At 48.2% G+C, this 20885-nt stretch overlaps 1 protein-coding gene across 7 annotated transcripts in view; it reads left to right on the top strand.

Annotated features, from left to right (window-relative positions):
* LOC120893943 (calcium-transporting ATPase sarcoplasmic/endoplasmic reticulum type) overlaps positions 1-20885 on the top strand; it is a 33349-nt gene that overhangs the window by 9249 nt on the left and 3215 nt on the right. For 4 of the 7 annotated variants that reach the window (XM_040296200.1, XM_040296201.1, XM_040296199.1 and 1 more), the window contains exons 3-9: positions 7855-7872; positions 10872-10954; positions 11893-14061; positions 14138-14253; positions 14337-14573; positions 14654-14771; positions 14868-14985. In XM_040296200.1, the coding sequence (XP_040152134.1) occupies positions 7855-7872; positions 10872-10954; positions 11893-14061; positions 14138-14253; positions 14337-14573; positions 14654-14771; positions 14868-14985 (2859 nt within the window). Of the gene's footprint in view, positions 1-7854; positions 7873-10871; positions 10955-11892; positions 14062-14137; positions 14254-14336; positions 14574-14653; positions 14772-14867; positions 18949-20885 lie in introns of those variants that run through there. The other 3 variants (XM_040296195.1, XM_040296196.1, XM_040296197.1) reach the window with 1 other exon arrangement.

The following is a 20885-nucleotide window of genomic DNA, read 5'->3' as shown; positions in this document are numbered from 1 at the left end:
CAACAGCATCATCACGACGACTGTGTCATTTTGTTGCTGCTGTTGCTGTTGCTCCGCTAGCCCTGTGCGGTGCGGTTACTGGAGCCGACCGCTGGTACACCGCGACCACTCGTTCGCTGGAAATCGAACACGTGTACCGGTTGTGGCGAGTTTTGGGGGTAAAACGAAAAGATAACTATGTCCCCCGTCCCGAGCGCGTGTGATGGTGTATCTCCGGCAATGGCGCAGATAAGACGGAGTGCTAGAAAGAGAGAAGGTTATTAGACACTGTAGAGCGATGGGGGGGTAGTTATTAGCTCTTAACGATAGTGTTTTTTTCCTTCTTCTAACACTTGCGATGCAAATGAGATAGCTCTGGAGCTTCTTATAAGTAGATGGCACGACTTATTTTCCACCAGATAAGGGAGAATAAGTTCTGTGCATGTCAGGGAGCAATTTGGTATGTTTAAATGGGAAAGATAATTTATGTAAGTCGAAGGTTTTACGTTGAAGCTACTGAAAATGGTCACGATTTTGGAGCAAAGTCGAACCCTGAGTGACACCAAAATGATTCACAATTAAGCTTTAAAACAGTTCGAGTCTTTTACGTTCATTTTCCCCCCCTAAGTAAGGGAGACCTTGAAATCGGTCCGAACTGAACTTTGCTCCCCGACGACGGCCGCTTTTGACCCTTACCCTTGGGGAGGGTGAAATTTTTAATTTATAGCTACACCCCCCCCCCCCAGTCCGGCTCCCGTTTTTCCCCTCCCTCTCTGAAGCGGTAAACATCTATTCGGAACATTTCGGAACCGAATCAAAACTGCGCTAATTTGTTAGATTTTCCCACATGTTTACTTGTTCTTCCCCATGGCTGCAAATGGCCCCTCCTCCTTCCCATCCCTTTAGGACTCCCCCCACGAGAAAGGGAAGGTCTGAAAGGGCCCATTTATTACAATACATCACGAAAAATCAATTAACCGCGGCACGGTTTAAGACGCGTCTGTGTGTTTGTATGTGAAAGTGCGCTAAATATAGCCATCGGGTTTTTGTGTGGCGTGGCGCATTCTCACTGACCAGCAGCACCTTTGGATTCGCAACAAAACTCTCCAGTAACTGAAGAAACGCTGTTCTATTTTGCTGGAAATTGAGAAAAATCTTTCACCTTGTTCACTGTTCATCCTTTTCACTGCTTCTCGCTCTCCTCTTAATGAAGATTGAGAACCGTCCCGAGTGATTCTTTTCGGTTTTAAGGCAGAAAGGGCGGTCCCGTATCATTTAAACGATCAATATAATTAAGTTATTCGAGTGAGTCAAGTAATAATCAGTTGGGGGGGGGGGACCGCCCGAGGGTTGTTTTTATTGGTCGAATTGGGTTGGCGAAACAATTTATTAATGCTCTCGCCGATAGCGACCGACTCGGAAGCCGATACGGGTGGGTCCGCCAATGGTGTATAAGATTAGGTTATCAGTAGCAGGCCTGCGGAGTAGCGCCCGTTTCTCCAACCACCTGTTTGTCCAAGTGTGGCGACCGCGAACGATGCACACACAGCAGCGACCTTAAAGTCTATCGTATTTCCCCCCCGTTTTCTCCGTTTCCTCGGTTCGTTTGCCTTGTCCCTTGGAATATAGCGCACGTTGTTGTTTTTTCCCCTGTGATAATTCAATTAGAACTGGCTCTCCTTCCTGGGTTGCCTTTTGTTGTGGTTTGTTGGTTTTTCCATCATTAATCAATCGGCTCGTTAATTAGAACGGCAGACGTGTGCAAATTTAGCGAATAGGTCATCACTTACCCTTGCGCGCACACGGTCTCCTCAAAAACAGCGTTTGACCGTATTTTTTTTAAGTTCCTAGAACCGTGAATGTTCCAAAACAATTGTCAATGTTTGCCTTGGGTCAACAGTTTTTAACCGGCGGTGTGGTGTGTACGTGCTGCAACAACGATATGCAAACATCCGTCTTGCCGGTGCCGGTCTCCGGTGCTCCAGTTGTAACCCAGCAAAGGCCCTAACCTACACCCGCACACGACGCTGTATGGCACATAATGTAATGAAGAGAGTGGTGTAATAAAATGAGTAATCTTATTACTACGAAATACACCCATATCATCCCAGTGCCGTCCCGGGTACGGAGACTCCCCGGGACGGCTTCGGTGCATCTATAAAATGTGGTTAAAATTGCTTTTGGCAGGAGCAAAATTAAATCCTTCATTTTTTTCTTCTTCTTGCTCACATCAGACAGCGAACGCGGCCAAACGTGTGTGTGTGTGTGTGTGTCGTCATAACCCTTCTGGAGAGCGCACACAAGTGTGTTCTTGTTCGAAAGCGGTAGCCACTTCTTGATGTTTTCGGCCCTACGGACGGCACAAAGTGTCATCGTGCCTCAGGTTGTGCTGGAGAGAGCCCACAGCCCACTTGAAAGTTTTCGCCCTTTTGTGAGCGAGCGAAGGACAATGTCAGGCGGCTCCGGAGCACAAAACAGTGGCCACGTCTATGAGCGCTTTAAACGGGTCATAGCACGTTTTTCCACCGCGGCCGCTGGACCGTGATTCAATAGCGGTGGTGGTGGTGGGTGGTAGGCCAAGCAAAAGGAAAGTGTGTTTTCCCCCTTTTCACTTTTGTGCTCGTCTGGCCATTGTCTTTGAAGGAAGAAAGTAGTGCGCTATTGTTCACGTGTTCTCACGGGCCATCGATTTTAATTTAAGTTCAAATAGGATTTTTTGGTAGCTTAGTAAAGCTAATTCAAATTGGAATTAGATTGGAAGCTAATTCAAATGGAATTGAGCTCTTCTCAGGCCGCTCTCAGGTTCTAAATTGTACCTAAACACGAACAGGTGGACGTTGTAACCGATGTGTCGGAAAAGCTGAAGGTCTCCTCATGCAACACACACACATACACTACCGTGAACAAAAGAACTGGAGCGTGCTCTTCCTCCTTCGGGGTGTGATCTATTTTCGAGATCTTTACCAGTCGCCTTGACGCGGTTATGCTTGCGCTAGCGTTGCGTTGCGTCGTGGCCAGCCAGGGGCCCAGTAACACACACACACCCAGAGAGGGAAGCGAGAAGGGAGTAGCACCCGGAAAGGTGCTAATCGATCGTGTATATCCACACCTATTGCTTTGGCCAGTTCTTGTTGTTGTTTTGCATTGCCGCCAAGTGCGAGATTCGCGTTCGATATCACGAGATGCGAGCGGAAGACGACCCCACGACGACGACGACGACGACGACTGGTGGCCACGAAGTTGTATAAACATCGCGCCCGTTCTCCTCCCTCTCCGTCCATGGTGAAATAACCACCATTGCTTCTGCTGCTGCTGGAGAAAGAAGGGAGTTAAATCCTGGGGAGGGTGGGGATGGGAGGTAGCGCTAAGAAGTGTGCCCTCTCGCGCGATGAGCTCTGGATATAGCACACGGAGGGAGAGCGCCACGTGCGTAAGCATTACACCACGCCACACTGTGCTGTTGCTCCTCACGATCGCCGCTGTTGCGCTTTGCCGTTTGACGTCTCGACGATCTCTTTCTCTCTCTCTCTCTCTCTCTCTCACCGACGTGCGGTCGTCGAGGCGCCGATTAGTGCAAAACCGCGATCGCACGGAGAATCGCGCCTTTGACGTCAACGCGGGAATGTGTTGCCGGTGATCGCACACACACCGAACAGGCCGTTCGATACATGGGAGGATCGATTGCGTTTGGTGCTTGGTGGTGGTGTAAGGCGACAACCAGCGCCAGCCAGCCAGCCAGCCAGCCAGCGTCGTCATCGTTTCGTGTCGGTGGCTCACACAGGCACACAAGGTGTTCCACTCGATTGCTGCGGCTGCACTTGGGTGGGTGGCGCACTAGAACTAACCTGTAAATGTCATCAAGTTGGCAAGAGGGACACACGGTTTGTGTGTTTTTGTGTGTGCTGATTGTCATCTTAATCATTTTATGGCAACAAACGGCATGCGAAACCTTCCTCCAGCGAGCCGTCAACGGATTCGCGTTCGATTAGAAAAAAAAGCTACAACACTCTCCTGCTGGGAGGAGGGAGTGTTTCGCCTGCCGATCGATCGACGGATTGGGGGGGAAGGTTGATGTTTTTTTTTCACTGCTCTCCTCCGACCTGCAGTTGTTGCGGTTGTTTCATGCTCATTGCTAATCGAGTCAAATGTACACTGCATCGCCCTCGGCGCAACAACCTCCTCCGATCGGTGTGCGTGTGTCTGCCTTCGAATTGAGGTCGTACATGAGGGGGGTATTGCTGCCATTGCCGGTAGTAGCGCGTTGCTACTTGCAGGGTTGTTCGGAAGTTGGGTTATGAATAATTCGCCGTACTCAACCGCCGAAAGCAGACGATTTCTGTTAAATGGTGAGGGAAGTGGAGGAGCATTTAGTACGCACACCGCTGGGGGTGATGGCCCAGAAGGCGACCGGTGGTGGACAGGTTTTCCTGTCCCTCGCCCGCCCCGGTTCAAGGTTCGAAATCGTAATCGAAATAAATCATGGGAAAAAGGAGACACTCCTCTCACACACATACACTCTGCTCGCGCATTTAGCAACAGCAACCTGTTCTAAGTGCTGTGAGAACGCGTGCAGTGCATGTGGTCATATATGGTAATGTGGATTGGAACAACAACAACCCCTTCGGGGCTTGGGCCTTTGGAGAGTAATTTACAGAAAACCCAACAATCGATGTTTTCCCTTTCGATCGTGCCGCGGGAATAACGTCTAGGGGGGAATTGGAAATCTCTCACAAACCCCTGATGCCATCGAAGCAAGAAGAAAAACACACACTCACCTTCTGTGTGTGTGTACAGATCGGAGGGGGGTAGGAAGATATAAAATTGAAGATCGATAGTAAAAATCCAACTTCAAACGATTTGGTCGTCGTGCTTTTTCGGAACAGAAGTGAACTCAAAATCCCTGGTGATGCAGCATGTCGGAATGGAAACTGTGCAGAGTGGAGCGGAGAATACTAATGGATGTTTCCTGGAAATAAACCTCGATCACAAGGCTCAAGGGTTGATCGGAAACATCAAGTCTAAAATTCCATTTACCACCAGATTCCGTGTTGTATTTTTAAAACCTAATCTTTTGCTCTCTTTTCCTGGAAAGAGCTGGTAGAACACGATTTAGTTTTGGAACAGCAATTTCTGGATGCTGTTGTGTTGTCTGGAATAAAATTAGGTTTGTTGACTTCCTCTGGGAATGATAGAGGAATTGATCGATTTATATCTTTTTTCCACGTTAGCGATCTTGCTTGATCGTTATCTTTCAAACTTGACCAAAAAACGTCCAATGTATCTGTCTTGCTGACAGGTTTATGACGTCATTGTGTTAAACTCCATCTTCCTAATTACACTTCTTCTCCTTCAAGAGTTGAATGGAAAAGTGTGAAAATTTGGATGCCGTAGTGTACCTTCCATCACTCTACTCCATGCCCTTGCAAATGAAGGAGCCGAAACCTTAACTCATCAATATATCGATCAGCAGCAGAAATGGGAATGGGGGGGAAGAAGAAGCCTGGCGGAAACTAGCTTCCTCATTCCGGGTGATTTGGATCAACGGTTTATCAGATCAGATTGCAAAGAACGAAACAGAGAGAGATAGGCATGATTTAACACTGTTTGCTCACTAAACTCCTGCGAAACCAATGAACCAAAGAGGGGGGGCCTTGATGATTCATCAATTTCCTACTGCTGCCACCTCGGGGGGCAAGCTGAACGCACCTAATAATAATCTATTTAAAAAGAATCTGCTCCACCAGACGGCTCGGGTATAGCTTTCGGGTGCCTTTTACGGTGCCGCCGGCGAGAAGAGTGCTGCAAGCAGGGAAAGAAGATTCACTGCCCAAGAAGAGCGCTGGTGGAGCAATTTGCTAAAGGGAAAAGAGACAAGCGCACCACAGAACGAAAGCCACAAGTGTATTAACAGATGTTCGATGTTTTTGAAACAAAATCACTTGACACGTGTATTTTTTTTCGGTTTCATTTCCCTGCTTGTGTTCATGGGAGTTGGAAGGAACGTGTGGTGTGGGAATGCTTTTTGTGTATTGTTTTTTCTTGATTTGAGTGCTGACTGAAATGCGGTCTGTTGTAGGTTTTACAGAGGACTTTTCTGTTAATAATCTACACTCTGTCAATCGCAAGGACAATTCTCCGGTACCCGCGCCATGGGCCTTGCAGGTCAGGTTTGCAGTCGAGAATATTAATTGATTGGCGTTTGGAAGTGTGCTTAAGGTCGCCAGACACACACACACACACACCGCAATGAGGACTTTCGGCTCAAGGCGAGGTCGCCGGGCACGTATGCATGCGTTGCGCCGTTCTATTCGCCAGCCTGCACACCATTGATTTGCATATCTACGCGCTTCGATGCGTGTACATAACACACCGGCCAGATACTCTGAGTCTGGTAGGAATCCTCAAGGTGTTTCACAATCCTGTTGGCTGCGTTTCTTATTGGAATACGGGCATTAAAGTGTGAGGCAACTGGCTTCTACATTCCACAGAGCGCTTTGAGTTATTTCCAACACGTTAAGACCGGGAGGGTTGTTCCGGTCTGGTGCTTACCTCTCTGCTTCCGCTCATGCCTCTATGATGGGCATGACGTGTTCTCGTGGCGGCACGATCATAAAGAAACAATAATTTAATATCCCCATATCATCGAGATATTGTAGTGTAAATGCGTGCTTATTTATAAATACGCAGGAGATTTGGGCCTCTCACAGTAGCAGGCCAAAAAAAAAGCATACCCCCAGCGTGTGAAGAGGAGAAAGACTTCCACTGTGTGTTGGGGGCATTTTTCACACCACTACTTTTCCGCTCACGTTTTCCCCGTGAGAGTGTGGACAGTGAAAGCAAGCAAAAACAGCAAACAGCATCGGGTTTTCCCTTTTTTTTTGGGGAGGAGGAAATTCGGAAGAACGGTTAGAGGTGCTGAAAATGCGTAAAGAAAATCAACCTTCTACTCTCTCTCTCTCTCTCTCTCTCTCTCTCTCTCTCTCTTGCGCTCTCGACTGACCAACCGGTAATTTTCGGACACACGAAGTTGCGAAGGAAGTTTGTTTGCTTGCTTGGTTTTTGGTTGGGTGGTGGCGAACTGTCCGCTGGATTGTGTATTAAGCGGCGGGCGCCCACCTGATTGCGTCCTGCTGGTCTACCGATTCACTCTACTCTTCCTCCAAGCTGTTGTTAGCTTCCCTAGTGGAGAGAAGCCGTTGTGTCTATTTTTGGGGTCGAACTGGATGGGTGGTACTCGTAGCTCGATCCCTCTTCTCACCCAGCAGAAGAATGGTGGTTGTTTCCTTTTTTCGATGGGGTTTGATTATTTTTCCTCCCGACATGAGGCCCATGGTGCGCCATGCTGAAGCGGCGTGTGTGTGATAGTAGTAGCAGGATGCTGCTAGAACTCCCCGTCACTGACTCTCTTGCGTTGCGTACTTATGCGTGTAACGCACTCGGCCCGACTATTACGAGGGAAAAAAACGCAATTTGCCCCAACAAGTTGCTTTCCTTCTTTCTTTCTTTTTCTCCGCTCGCTATTTTCCCGCTTTTTTCCACTGGTTTGGGGCAAGATTACGAGAATCATCGCACTGACGTCAAACTCTCGGCCAAGCGTCTCGGATGATCTCAAGTGGGAGAGCGCATGGATGATGATGATGGCATGGATACGGGTTGGTCCGATCGCTGGTCCGGAATCTTGCCAATCTTTTGCTCCAATTAGCACGTGAACACGATCGCGATTGATCTTTAACGACGGATATTGGATGCATTTTTCCAACGTTCTTGGGACTCTCGCGGAGCGAACTGAATATTTCACTTCACATTCTACCTTAAAAAGAACTTTAAAATCAATATTCTAAAAATATTTTTCTTTTTTTCTCTCTCTCTCCACAGAACTACCCGCTGAAGAAGGTACGTATCGCCCGGGCGGCTGAGTCTACAGGAAGTGTAAGGGAGAAGGGTCTTTCGTTCGCGTTACGATAGAGGAGAGGGTTGGGTCGGTCTGTTTCATCAGCTGTACATTCGTTCGAGTATCGCCAGACAGTGTTTTTTTTTTAATGGACAAACGGCTATCGACAGCGCACAACCTGGAAACCACGACACTGGTTGGGTTGTGCAAGCGACTTGCATTGCAGCCGCCGCCCTGCTGTAAGCCGCAAAGAATAGCAGCAAAATATGGTGAAACGGAACGCCAACACACCACCGCACTCTGCCCTGTGTACATGTGGTGGGTGTACATGTGTGACGACCCGATAAAGGAGGCGAAGGCGGAGCGGGAAGAATAAATAAAATCGGCAGCCCTTTTCTGGACCTGAAGACGTCATCACTTAGACGCGTTCTATCAAACTGGTTCCCGCTTCCCACCACAAAAAACACACACGCCCGGGTTTGGGGGAAACATAAGCCGACGCCGCCGCCGCCCTTCCTGATAAACGAAACCACCGGGAGGCACTGAAGCGAGCGATCATCAAACAAAGGCTTCCAGCAGCAGCAGCGGCCGCCACCTTTCGCGGTTAAGCTATCAACGAACGACCGGAAAACAGGCGCTCGCGACTTTGGTGGTTTGCAACGAGATGAAACGGTTGCTCTCTCTCTCCATAATTCTGAATTATTTGTACGTGTAAAAGTCAGGCGAACTGTTGGTCTATTTACATGCTCGCCGTTCGTCCCGTTCTCTGGGCAAGTATGTGTGTGTGTGTGTGTGTATGACCCATACAGCACAAACGAGCGCACTTGTTTGCGGCCAACAGCAGCAGCAGCAGCGAGCGAGCGGGTCTTTGTTTTGCACGTTGCTGCGACCCCACCGTATGGTCTAATGGCGCGCCATAAGATAAGAAACAGATGAAGCTGCTCCGTCCGGCCGTTCGCAGGTAATGCAGCAAAGCGTGGTTAGCGGTTGCAAACGGGGGAGCAGCACACGAATCACACCCGGCGCTAGCGGTAACCACAGACTAATTCACATCGACGTGCGCTTGTTTGTGTGCCCGTGGTCGATGCACAGCGCCCTGCTCTCGTTAATGCTCGTAATGCAGTAGGGCCCGGTAGAGCGAGACAAAAAATAGGGCATGTAAATATATGTGGCAGCTTGCTGCAGGCCGCTCGAGATAATACACGGCTCTCCCGGGCGCGTGTTACATCTTCATCAGCATCATCATGCATGTCGATGGTGTGTGGATGCCCCAAGGTTGATGGTGGTGGTGTGTACATTTGGTGAAGGATGAAAATATTTATTCGACCTACGACGACAGGATTTGCGCCACCCTCCCACCCGACCCTGATCCGCAATGACCTCTGCTGCTGGAGCTGCTCCAATCGCCCTGTCTCCGATATGAACGACAAAAAGCGCACGTGTGTGATGTATGTGTGTGTTTTTGTACATTTGGCTTCCCCTTTTGATTAAGAAATGAAAAAAAAACAACGCTTCGGAAAAGGATATATGATGAAAGTGTGTACCGAACCTCTCCGGACGTCGGGGAATTGTGGTGGAGCATTATACAACCGGAGCACTGCACAAAATGGACACATTTTTCACTTCGTGATGTTTCTATTTATACCGCTGCTTGCTGCTGCGGAGTTGTCTATCCGGTCAGCGTGCGTGTGTGTCGGTGTGTTGCGGGGAGGGTTCATCGAATTCTTTGTACTCTCCCCGGTATCGGTAACTCTGGCGTGAAGAAAAGCGTCACTGGATGATGGGGGGAGTTGGTAGTTCGATCCATTTGTTGAGCTAGAAAATCAGTATATCAGGTGACAAATAGTACCATTTGGTCCTAAATACAACCTGTTCCCCGCAGCTGCCCATGCCCAGCCCATGTTTGCTGATGAAAGCGCGTGAGAGGGCGTTGTTGATACTGAGGCACTGCTGTGGGCCCCATAAAACAATACACACACAGAGATTAACTGCTGAAACGACCAAATGTTTGCTCTGACTCTGGGGGTGTAATCATGCGCCCGCCCGGTCAGTACCGGATTCATCATCATCAACGTTGCTGAGGGGGCGAGCAGAACACAGATACACAAAACGCCAACCTGCAAAATGCGCGCGCTCTCTCGCTCACCCCGTAGTACGCTCGTGCGCCCGCACGCTATTTTTATGCGCCCCTGACAAAAATAAGTATTACGTGCTAAGTACGTACGTACGTGCGTACGTTGTTGGTGCGGTGGTTGCGTACCTACGCGGTTGGATCATCCGTGCCGGCAGACTCCTCATCCCTTCTCCGCGCCGGAAGCGCGTTGTGTTGTGTCGCACGAGCTGAGCCAGGCGTTTGACCTGTCCTGTCTCAGCCGATAGCAGCATTCCTGCCGTGTGTTTCGTCACGCATGTGAATTAAGCACCGAAGGACGCAAATTCTGCTGCTGCTCCTGCTGTCTTTGATACTGGCATTAAGTCGTCGGCCCTGTCACATATGCACACACACACACACACAAATCCAGCGGTATTAATTTTAAACAAAAGCGAGCGTTAATCTCTTCGGGAGCAGAGGCAGGTCGTTCGGTGCATTTTCCGGTGCCATTATTGCCTGTTAGAATGGAATGATGGTATTACTTTGAATATGGAAACGAAAAAAGATAAAGTAAAATGCCGGCGTTCCAATGGGAGGTGACGGTTCCGGAAGAGGAGACACGCAACACAACGTGAATGTTTCCTCCCTCTGGACCCCCCTCTGGACGAGGGAATTAATTGGATAGCGTAGAAAACAACGCAATTGCTGCATGCGCCGCACGGTTGATGGTGGTGGTAATGGCTGCATGCTGATGAAGACACCCAGCAAACAGACCCCCCGACCCGAGCAGCTCGAGCTATCGTAACGCGTCGGGAGAGGAGTGGCAGACGAACAACCGGAATAAACAATTGCAAAACATTAGCAGCGCATCTAATCGGATAACTCTTCTCCTTCTCTCTCCCACAACAGGAAAGACACTCTGGCAATTAGTGCTTGAACAGTTCGATGATCTTCTCGTTAAGATTCTGCTGTTGGCCGCTATCATTTCTTTTGTAAGTATCATCTTCACCAGTCGACGATAAAGGAAGGTTTTGTTGCATCGTTCGTTCAACGGGAAAGCGCCGTCTTTTAAAAGTCAAAGCAATGGAATGAGTTATTTTCAATCAGTTACTGTGTTTGCCGAAAACGAAATTTCGGCCAAATAGATGGTTGTGATCCAGCGTGGCATTTGCGTCCCGTTACCTGGCACTCATCTAATCTTATATGCATGAAGCGCTCATTCGCTCCTCCACCGTTGCTTTTCCGTGTTTGATATTCAGTCAGTGGACAGTTGGCCGCAAAGGTGCCAAAAATCTGTTTATGTCGTTTACTCCATTTAACGTAACCACCGCGCAGTCCCCCCCAGGAGGTGTGTGTGGTTGACAGCGGGATTTTTTTTTTTTTGGTGTGTGCCCACACGAATGTGACGCTATTTGGTATTTGAAGGTGTCCGTTCGTTGTTTCTATTTTTTTTAAATTTCCAATTCGTTGAATGTTTTAAAAATAACCACCCTTTTGGATGACTTTTACCGCCGGCGGAGCGTAAAATTTGTGGTAAAACTATGCGCGCAACACGGGCCCGGGATGTTGTAAAACGCGCGACCGCGAAAGAGCATCCTTTTGCACGGTCTATGCACGCACAACAAATAACCTTCAGACACTTTTGCGTTGCGCTTTTTCCCCTCTTCTAACCTTTGAAGTGTGGCGAGAGGATGGTAGATGGTAGAAAAGTCATTTCTAGAAAAATAATGTTAAAAATAATATTTGTCCAGCCTTCTGCTAATGTGTGTTAAATAAAATTGTTCACGTTGTGTCCAATTGTTGCGTAATATATGACGCGTATTAATTGTGGAGTAAAAAATTGAACGAACGATTGCAAAAAATCTCTTCTAAAAAGCGCAAAGTACAAATTTGCTAATATATATTCTCTCCTCCAATAAAACCCCTCTAGGTACTAGCTCTGTTTGAGGAACATGAAGGTGTTGAAGCTTTCGTTGAACCGTTCGTCATTCTGCTGATCCTGATCGCCAACGCCGTCGTCGGTGTGTGGCAGGAGCGCAATGCCGAGTCCGCCATCGAGGCGCTGAAGGAGTACGAGCCGGAGATGGGCAAGGTCATCCGCGGCGACAAGTCCGGTGTGCAGAAGATCCGCGCCAAGGAGATCGTCCCTGGTGATGTGGTCGAGGTGTCGGTCGGCGACAAGATCCCGGCCGATATCCGCCTGATCAAGATATACTCCACCACCATCCGTATCGATCAGTCCATCCTGACCGGCGAGTCCGTGTCCGTGATCAAGCACACCGATGCCGTCCCGGACCCGCGCGCCGTCAACCAGGACAAGAAGAACATTCTGTTCTCCGGCACGAACGTCGCCGCCGGTAAGGCGCGCGGTGTCGTCATCGGCACCGGTCTGAACACTGCCATCGGTAAGATCCGTACCGAGATGTCGGAAACCGAAGAAATCAAGACGCCGCTGCAGCAGAAGCTGGACGAGTTCGGTGAGCAGCTGTCGAAGGTCATCTCGCTGATCTGCGTTGCCGTCTGGGCCATCAACATCGGACACTTCAACGATCCCGCCCACGGTGGCTCCTGGATCAAGGGTGCCGTGTACTACTTCAAGATCGCCGTCGCCCTGGCCGTCGCCGCCATCCCGGAGGGTCTGCCCGCTGTCATCACCACCTGTCTGGCGCTGGGTACGCGCCGCATGGCCAAGAAGAACGCTATCGTCCGCTCGCTGCCGTCCGTGGAGACGCTGGGCTGCACCTCGGTCATCTGCTCGGATAAGACCGGTACGCTGACCACCAACCAGATGTCCGTGTCGCGCATGTTCATCTTCGAGAAGATCGAGGGCAACGACAGCAGCTTCACCGAGTTCGAAATCTCCGGATCCACCTACGAGCCGATCGGTGAGGTCACGCTGAACGGACAGCGCATCAAGGCTGCCGACTACGAGACGCTGCACGAGCTGGGCACGATCTGCATCATGTGCAACGACTCCGCCATTGATTTCAACGAAACGAAGAAGGTGTTCGAGAAGGTCGGTGAGGCCACCGAAACCGCCCTGATCGTGCTGGCTGAGAAGCTGAACCCGTTCAACGTGGCCAAGCAGGGACTGGACCGCCGCTCGTCGGCCATCTGCGTCCGCCAGGAGATCGAAACCAAGTGGAAGAAGGAGTTCACCCTGGAGTTCTCGCGCGATCGTAAATCCATGTCTTCGTACTGTACCCCGCTGAAGGCTTCCAAGCTCGGCAACGGACCGAAGCTGTTCTGTAAGGGCGCTCCGGAAGGTGTGCTGGAGCGTTGCACGCACGCTCGCGTCGGCTCGACCAAGGTGCCGCTGACCCAGACGCTGAAGCAGCGCATCCTGGACCTGACCCGCACGTACGGTACCGGCCGTGACACGCTCCGCTGCCTGGCCCTGGCCACCGCCGACAGCCCGATGAAGCCGGACGACATGGACCTGAACGATTCGACCAAGTTCTACACGTATGAGGTGAACCTGACCTTCGTCGGTGTCGTCGGTATGCTGGACCCGCCGCGTAAGGAGGTGCAGGACTCGATCGTTCGCTGCCGCGCCGCCGGTATCCGCGTCATTGTGATCACTGGTGACAACAAGGCCACCGCCGAAGCCATCTGCCGCCGTATCGGTGTGTTCGGAGAGGATGAGGACACCACCGGCAAGTCGTACTCGGGTCGCGAATTCGACGATCTGTCCGTGTCGGAGCAGCGTGAAGCTTGCGCCCGTGCCCGCCTGTTCTCGCGCGTCGAGCCGGCCCACAAGTCCAAGATCGTGGAGTTCCTGCAGAGCATGAACGAAATCTCCGCCATGACGGGTGACGGTGTCAACGACGCGCCCGCCCTGAAGAAGGCCGAAATCGGTATCGCCATGGGTTCGGGTACCGCCGTCGCCAAGTCGGCCGCCGAGATGGTGCTGGCTGACGATAACTTCTCCTCCATCGTTGCCGCTGTTGAGGAAGGTCGTGCCATCTACAACAACATGAAGCAGTTCATCCGCTACCTGATCTCGTCCAACATTGGTGAGGTCGTGTCCATCTTCCTGACGGCCGCCCTGGGTCTGCCGGAAGCGCTCATCCCCGTCCAGCTGCTGTGGGTCAACCTGGTAAGTGTCGCGGAGGGTGATTGGTGGCTCAAACAATGGGTTTTAATGGGTTTTTTGTTGCGCTCATATGGAATAGGTCACTGACGGTCTGCCAGCTACTGCCCTCGGCTTCAACCCACCGGATCTGGACATCATGACCAAGCCGCCGCGCAAGGCTGATGAAGGTTTGATCTCTGGCTGGTTGTTCTTCCGGTACGTTTGCCCAACAAATGTCTGCTGTTGTTCTTTGGGTTGTATTTTATTTCATCCTCTCTCTTTCTCTCGCACCTTCCCAGTTACATGGCCATTGGTGGATATGTCGGTTGCGCTACCGTTGGTGGTGCCGCCTGGTGGTTCATGTTCTCCGAGACTGGCCCGCAGCTGTCCTACTGGCAGCTGACTCACCATCTGTCCTGCCTGGGCGGTGGCGAGGAGTTCAAGGGTATTGACTGCAAGATCTTCAACGACCCGCACCCAATGACCATGGCTCTGTCCGTGCTGGTCACCATTGAGATGTTGAACGCCATGAACAGGTAAGGCGAACGTCGCGTTCGTCCGGTTGAACTCGAAGGCTTTGACTTTGAACCTGTTTCCTCCATTTTGTTTCCACCAGCTTGTCTGAGAACCAGTCCCTTGTCCAGATGCCGCCATGGTGCAACATTTGGCTGATTGCCTCCATGTGTCTGTCGTTCGCTCTCCACTTCGTCATCCTCTACGTTGACGTTCTTTCCGTAAGTATCGGATCGGGTGACTGACTCCCCACACACATACACATCAGCAGCAGCAGCAGCTACTCACACTGATCGTGTTTTCTCCCCATTTTGCAGACCGTTTTCCAAGTCACTCCACTGGACGGAAATGAGTGGATGACCGTCATGAAGTTCTCGCTGCCGGTCGTGCTGCTGGATGAGATCCTGAAGTTCGTCGCCAGAAGGATTTCGGACGGTGAGAGTTACATAAAAAATATGCATGGACTAGTGTTAGCGTGGGCCGTGTTCTTTGCTTACATCATATGGGGTCCATAATGGCAGTGAGCGTGCGCGCGAAGATAACAGAACATCTGCGAATGCTGCTGCTACCTACCACTACTACTACTACTAGTACTACCTTATAACTTCTGCCACTGCTGCGGCGTTGCCACCAGAGAGAAGGGGGCAACGACAACACGGGGTGGGAAAGTCGGGAAGTATAAAGGATACGTTCACAACATCAACCCAACACCACCATACACACGGAGGAGATAGAGCAGGCAGAGTTAGAAGAAGGAAAGTGGACGCTCGGCAGTCGGCACGTCACAGAGAGTGTAGTATACCACCACCACCACTAGCACCACGGTCACCCCGTCACAGCATTCATATAGCACGCATAATATAAAACAATAGATATATATACATAGGCACACACACACCACCCATTCATACACACTCTCTCTCTCTCTTAATCGGCATTATGGATCGGTTTTGTTGCTCATCGTAGGGAAAAATCCTGTTGCACAGTAGTTGTTATCATGTACTCGCCCCCTCGACCCAATCATTTGCAACGCGTTCGAGCAACGCGGGCAAGAGTGTGTATTAAATAATGCAAATACACAGCCGTATCGAAGGCTCTCCTCCACGTTTCTGCAACACTGTTCTGAACGTGGAAGACAGTATAAGCAACATATAGCAAATATGAGGAGGTAAAAACGGGGGGAAAACACCGAAAAGATGGTGTTTAAACATATAAATACTAGAGAGAGAGAGAGACAAGACAAAAGCATAGAATCATTTAATCCCTATTTGTGAGCCGGGCGTGTGTGTGTGGTGTGACGGGGCTCCTCGGTGCCCTCTGTGTCGTTTGTTTATTGCGCCCGAGTAAGCGAGACAGTTTGCCTCCTTCTGTTTGTTTTTTTTAGATCGTTACTATTATAATCCATTACTTAGAGCAAAAGCTACCTTCTATCTCTTTGATTGATGCTTCGATGCGCATCTCTCCATAGCGCGCATCCGGATGCGTTTGAAATGTTTAGCGAATATCGATTTTGTAAAGTTTAGATAACAAAACACGACCGTCGTGGTGTGTGTGTTGACCGGTGTAGAATCGTTTGAGTTTTCTTCTGCGCTGAGTGTAGAGGAAAACGTTTAGCGGAAAGGGATGGAGTAGTACAGGGCAGAGATAGAACAGCCGGAGCGTGTGATTACTTTTAGTGTGCGCTGCTTGGGGCATGTCCTCGGCGCGCAGCATCGATTAACGGAAGTCAGTCAGTCACACACAACGAGTCAATGCGTGTGTGTGTATGTGTTTGTGTTTGTGAGCGGGTAATGATAATGTGCAGCTCGAAGGATATAATGCAGCAAGGCGTTTGCATATATCTGCATATAAGGCAAACGAATATTCGAGCGGGGTTAGAAAAAAGGATAGGGAAAGCTCACATAAATAGTGTTGAAACTGTTGTTCATATTTGATTCTTAGGTAGGTTCCTATCTCTCTCTCTCACACACACATCGTTAACGTGACAATCCCGTTATATGTGGATTTCGCACATACATATTTGCATCCGTATCCGGTTCCTCAAAATACATTCAAAATAATAGCTCAGTTTGTCACCAACACACAGAGAGACAGACAGGCTTTAGGAAGCGAACGTTTAGCAGCAGCAGCAGCAGCAGGGAGATGGGAAATTATTTTACCAACTTTACTGAAGATTAAAAGTTGTAGCAAATGTAGAGAGGCGCTTTAGCAGTTTGGTTTTGTTTTAAACAATCTCAGCAGTATGAGCGTGTGGTACACGTGTGGACCCCATATGCATAAAAACTTGCGTACTATTGTGTGTACTAAGGCTTCAGACTGGATGAGCGACGAGCTCAACCACCATACATCATCCAATCTCTCATCACATGCGGCAAAAGGGCGTCCGAATCGCCACCCCGTGTGTGCGTGCGTGCGTGCGTGTGTGCATAATAGCAGTAATGAGGTGTGAGCGCTGTTTACAAGATACTTACCACTACTTTTAATGCTATCCCAAGATGATACCCACAACCAAACACCCCAAACTTCTACAAATTACACCCTCCCAAAACACTTTATTTTTTTTCTACACAACAACACAATGGCGGCTCTCTGCCTCGCTCTCTCGCTCCCTCTCTGACTGGGCTGTGAGCGTCGTCTGCGTGTTGTTGTGGTCAGCCAAAATTAACCACACACAACACAACAATCATCAGTCATCAGCGTATCGTATGAGGGAGAAGCGTTTAATTTGTAAACCTATTTTTATATGCCAAAACATGTTTCTCACCATACAACGAAGAAAATATGTTGGTGCCCGCTTACTACAATGGAGTGTGTGTGTTTGTTTTCTTTTCCCTATTTTGTTTTCCCTCGTGTGCATTTCCTTTTCTATTGCGTTTGTTTGTTTGATTGGCTTACATCTAGCATCTTTGCAAAAAAAAATCTTCAGCTTTTCCAATCTTTTAAATATAAGACACAATGTAAAAGTGGAAGAACGTTCACAACTAACCTCCTCCCCCTCCTCTACTATACGTCCACCAAATCGAGCACACACCTACGCGAACAGTCAGTGTTCTCCAAACCCCGAAAATGCATCTAAGTTTATAAGCCCCTCACAGCACACATACATACAAAAAATACACACAAACACAGTTGAGAATGATAATGCTGCTTCAGAGATTTCCTACGATCGAGAAAACACGCATCTCTGTCTCTCTCTCTCCCTCGCTCACTTTCTTGTTTTCTAACCTTTTCCATCCTCTAAGTTTGTTCTTTGGCTGAGCGTGAATTACTTAACTTATTTAAACAAAAAATGGAACAAACGAAACAGCAAAACGTTTAACCCCGGGGGAAGAGGGCGTGTTTCTTATTGTGTATAAGAAGAAGAAGAAGGGTGTGGTGTTACACTTCCGGGGGGAATTAGTAGGACACGTACCATGGAGTACATGGTGTACGTAGGTGAACGTCTCATACACGTAAGTCATCCAAGATATAGAATGAACGACGAAGCAAACAAAAAAAACGGGCGAAAAGAAGAGGTTTAATGAGAAAAAAGAAGAATACGAACGATCGTTTGTTTATTGCTTAACGATGACACACAACAGAAGATACCCAGGTGAAGGTTTCTTCGTCTGAGGTCTCTTGATAAGCAAAAAGTAGATAAGAAAGGGAAATTAATGTTATTGCTATCTATATAACTACTACTACTACTACTACTACTATCATACTACACACTTCATACTTGAACTCTTTCGCACAACAGGCGAAACTCCTTTTATTACAACGATTTTGCAGCAAATATATATATTAGGCATGTTGTGTGGGGTTTAGTTTCGGTTTGGGTGTAGAGAAGGAATCGTTCGTTTCGTTTTGCTTTTGTGTTGCTACCGTTTTTGACGCTGGTTAGCACGGCATAATTGGCCTCAAAACGAGCGGCTTTTTGGGTAAAACAATGAGACTAAACGATCGTTGATGGTGGCTGTTGCCTACTGGTGATGATGATGATCCAGCGATGTGCCTAAAAGGGTATAAAAGGGAATTTCAAAAAAGAGGGGGAACAAATTTGGAAAATCCCTTTTGGTAAATAGTTCTGCACCGTTTTGAACTCCATCCGATAGCGATTGCGATTCGCTCGCTACACACACACTCAGAAATAGTTGCTTTAAACATAACATGGTAATGTTGTTAGATAGGGTTTTTGCATACCTTTTCAGTAGTGCCGGAGAGGGAAAAGGATAAATTAGTTTGCTTGCAATTTAATGCTTTTTATACAATTCTGTTGTATTCTCTCCTGCTTGATGTGTGCATCTCATCATTCATGTCCATTTTTTTAAAGATTGTTTTGCACTCTCGTACTGCTCGCCAGCTCATAGACGTTTTATTGTTGTATGGCGAGCGAGAGGGAGCAGGGAGAAAACAGAGCAAAAGGGGCATTGCGTGTGTACAAGCGCAGAGATGGAGTGTCGATTATTGTCGAACTCTTTTGGAACGTTTTTTCTCTTACTTTATTTTGTACAAGAAGAAGTCAGGTAGTGAAAGCAAGAAAATAAATAATTGGGGAAAATCGAGTCCGCCACGGGGATTACATTTCTTTAAACGATCACTAATCTCAACGTCCCCCCCTTCCTAACCGGGTCAGCCCCAGCGCATGTTTGGGCAATGCGGGCCCCCGTCGACGAAAGCGTTGGGCGTTTTAAACTTGAAGAGCAGCACCTATTGTGCTTGTGGAGGGGTGAAAAGTAATCGTTGTGTTTTTCCCCCATTCCAAAAAATGGTAAAAGATAAGATCCTTTTCCTCCCCCGTGCAGTTGTTAGAATCGAGCAAGAGCAACATGAATCATTAAAAGTAAATACATAAAATCAGTAAAACTTATTAAAGAAAGAAAACAAAAGGGTGGTAAAAGATAAAGGTTAAGAAGAAACCACAACCCCCACTAGTAAGAATGCAATAACATTTAGCATACAGAACAAGCAGAACTGAAGGTGTAAAACAGCAACAACAACACTGAAAGTAGTTAAAGAATGTGGGAAAATAGTGTAATGTTGTGTTGTAAAATGGTGATTTGCATAGAGATTGAACATCAACAACACGCAAATCGCAACTCACTAACTTGATCCTTTGCATTGATTTCAAAGTGCGAGTTGATAGGAAAAAAACATAACATCATTGGAGAAGAAAAGAAAAACTCAAAAACTGAGATGATAACCAAGTGTGAATTAAGAAATAACACAGAGAAAGGAAAGAAATGGTAGAAATGGTGATAAATGGAGAAACAGTGGGAAAAATGGATTAACATAACAACACAACACACAAGAAAAAGAAACAAACAAAATCTACACAATCTTCTTAACAACAACAACAGATAAGAGAAGAACATAAAACACGGTAAAAGAGTTAGTCAAAGTAAGAATGAAGAACGAAAAAAAAAAGAAAAGAAAAACAGCAACAACAAAAAAAACAAATAAAAAATACATTTTAAATATACCGAAAACAAATTAATCTCTTTTCCCTAACTAATTTACCCCAACTTTGCCTTTCTTCACTCACCACTACTAACCGCGACCCAACCCCTCTGCTGCGCACCTTCCCGCGCGTGTGTGTGTAATGGTAACTCAAAGACGCTGAAACCGTTTTCACACAACACCACAACACAAACCTATGCATCCGATGACAAAAAAGCCTTTTCCCTGTCTCTCTTCTGTCAACACTACTCTCTCCACATACCCCCTTGCCTTACAAGGTCTCCGCAAGCCCTTTCAATTCTAATCATTGCAGTGTGTGTGTGTTTGAGTGTTTGTGTGACTCTTGCCTGTGTGAAGAGCTCCTGTGTGAGAGTGTGTGTGGTGTCTCTCGTCCCCGTACCATCCGGCGAAGACGATGAAACCCCCGCGAACTCGGCCTGTACCGCCTGCATGGAAGTGAATCCTAGCGCCCCCCCCGCCGCGTGTGATTGTGTGATATGAGTGACGTGCTGATGTCTGAAGAAACCATCCAAGGCGGCGGGAGATCAAGCGTGCGCGCGTGCTGTGCTGTTTACACGATCTCTCGATCAGCCAACCAGATCGAGAAGAAATACGTAAGACACATTCATTCACCTCATCCCCGTCATCCTTTTACACCCATCAAAAGTGCATGCAACCTCCCACCCCGAACCCCGGCAAGTAGTGATCACATTGAAGTTGCGAAAAAAAAAGCACACGATCCTCGAGAAGAGGATCTTTGGGGTGTAGCTGTGGCTGTATTAAGTAGACTGATTTTACTGATTTTCTTGTAACTTATATTACAAACCCCTAATTTATGTACAAATGCTGTAGAAAGGAGAAACGATATAATTCCCCTGTAGAGTAGTGAATGATTT

The sequence above is a fragment of the Anopheles arabiensis genome, chromosome 2, assembly GCF_016920715.1.
Source record: "Anopheles arabiensis isolate DONGOLA chromosome 2, AaraD3, whole genome shotgun sequence".
In the NCBI taxonomy this organism is placed as follows: Eukaryota; Metazoa; Arthropoda; class Insecta; order Diptera; family Culicidae; genus Anopheles; species Anopheles arabiensis.
The sequence above is the reverse complement of the archived record's forward strand: the minus strand, read 5'-3'. Positions and strand labels throughout refer to the sequence as shown.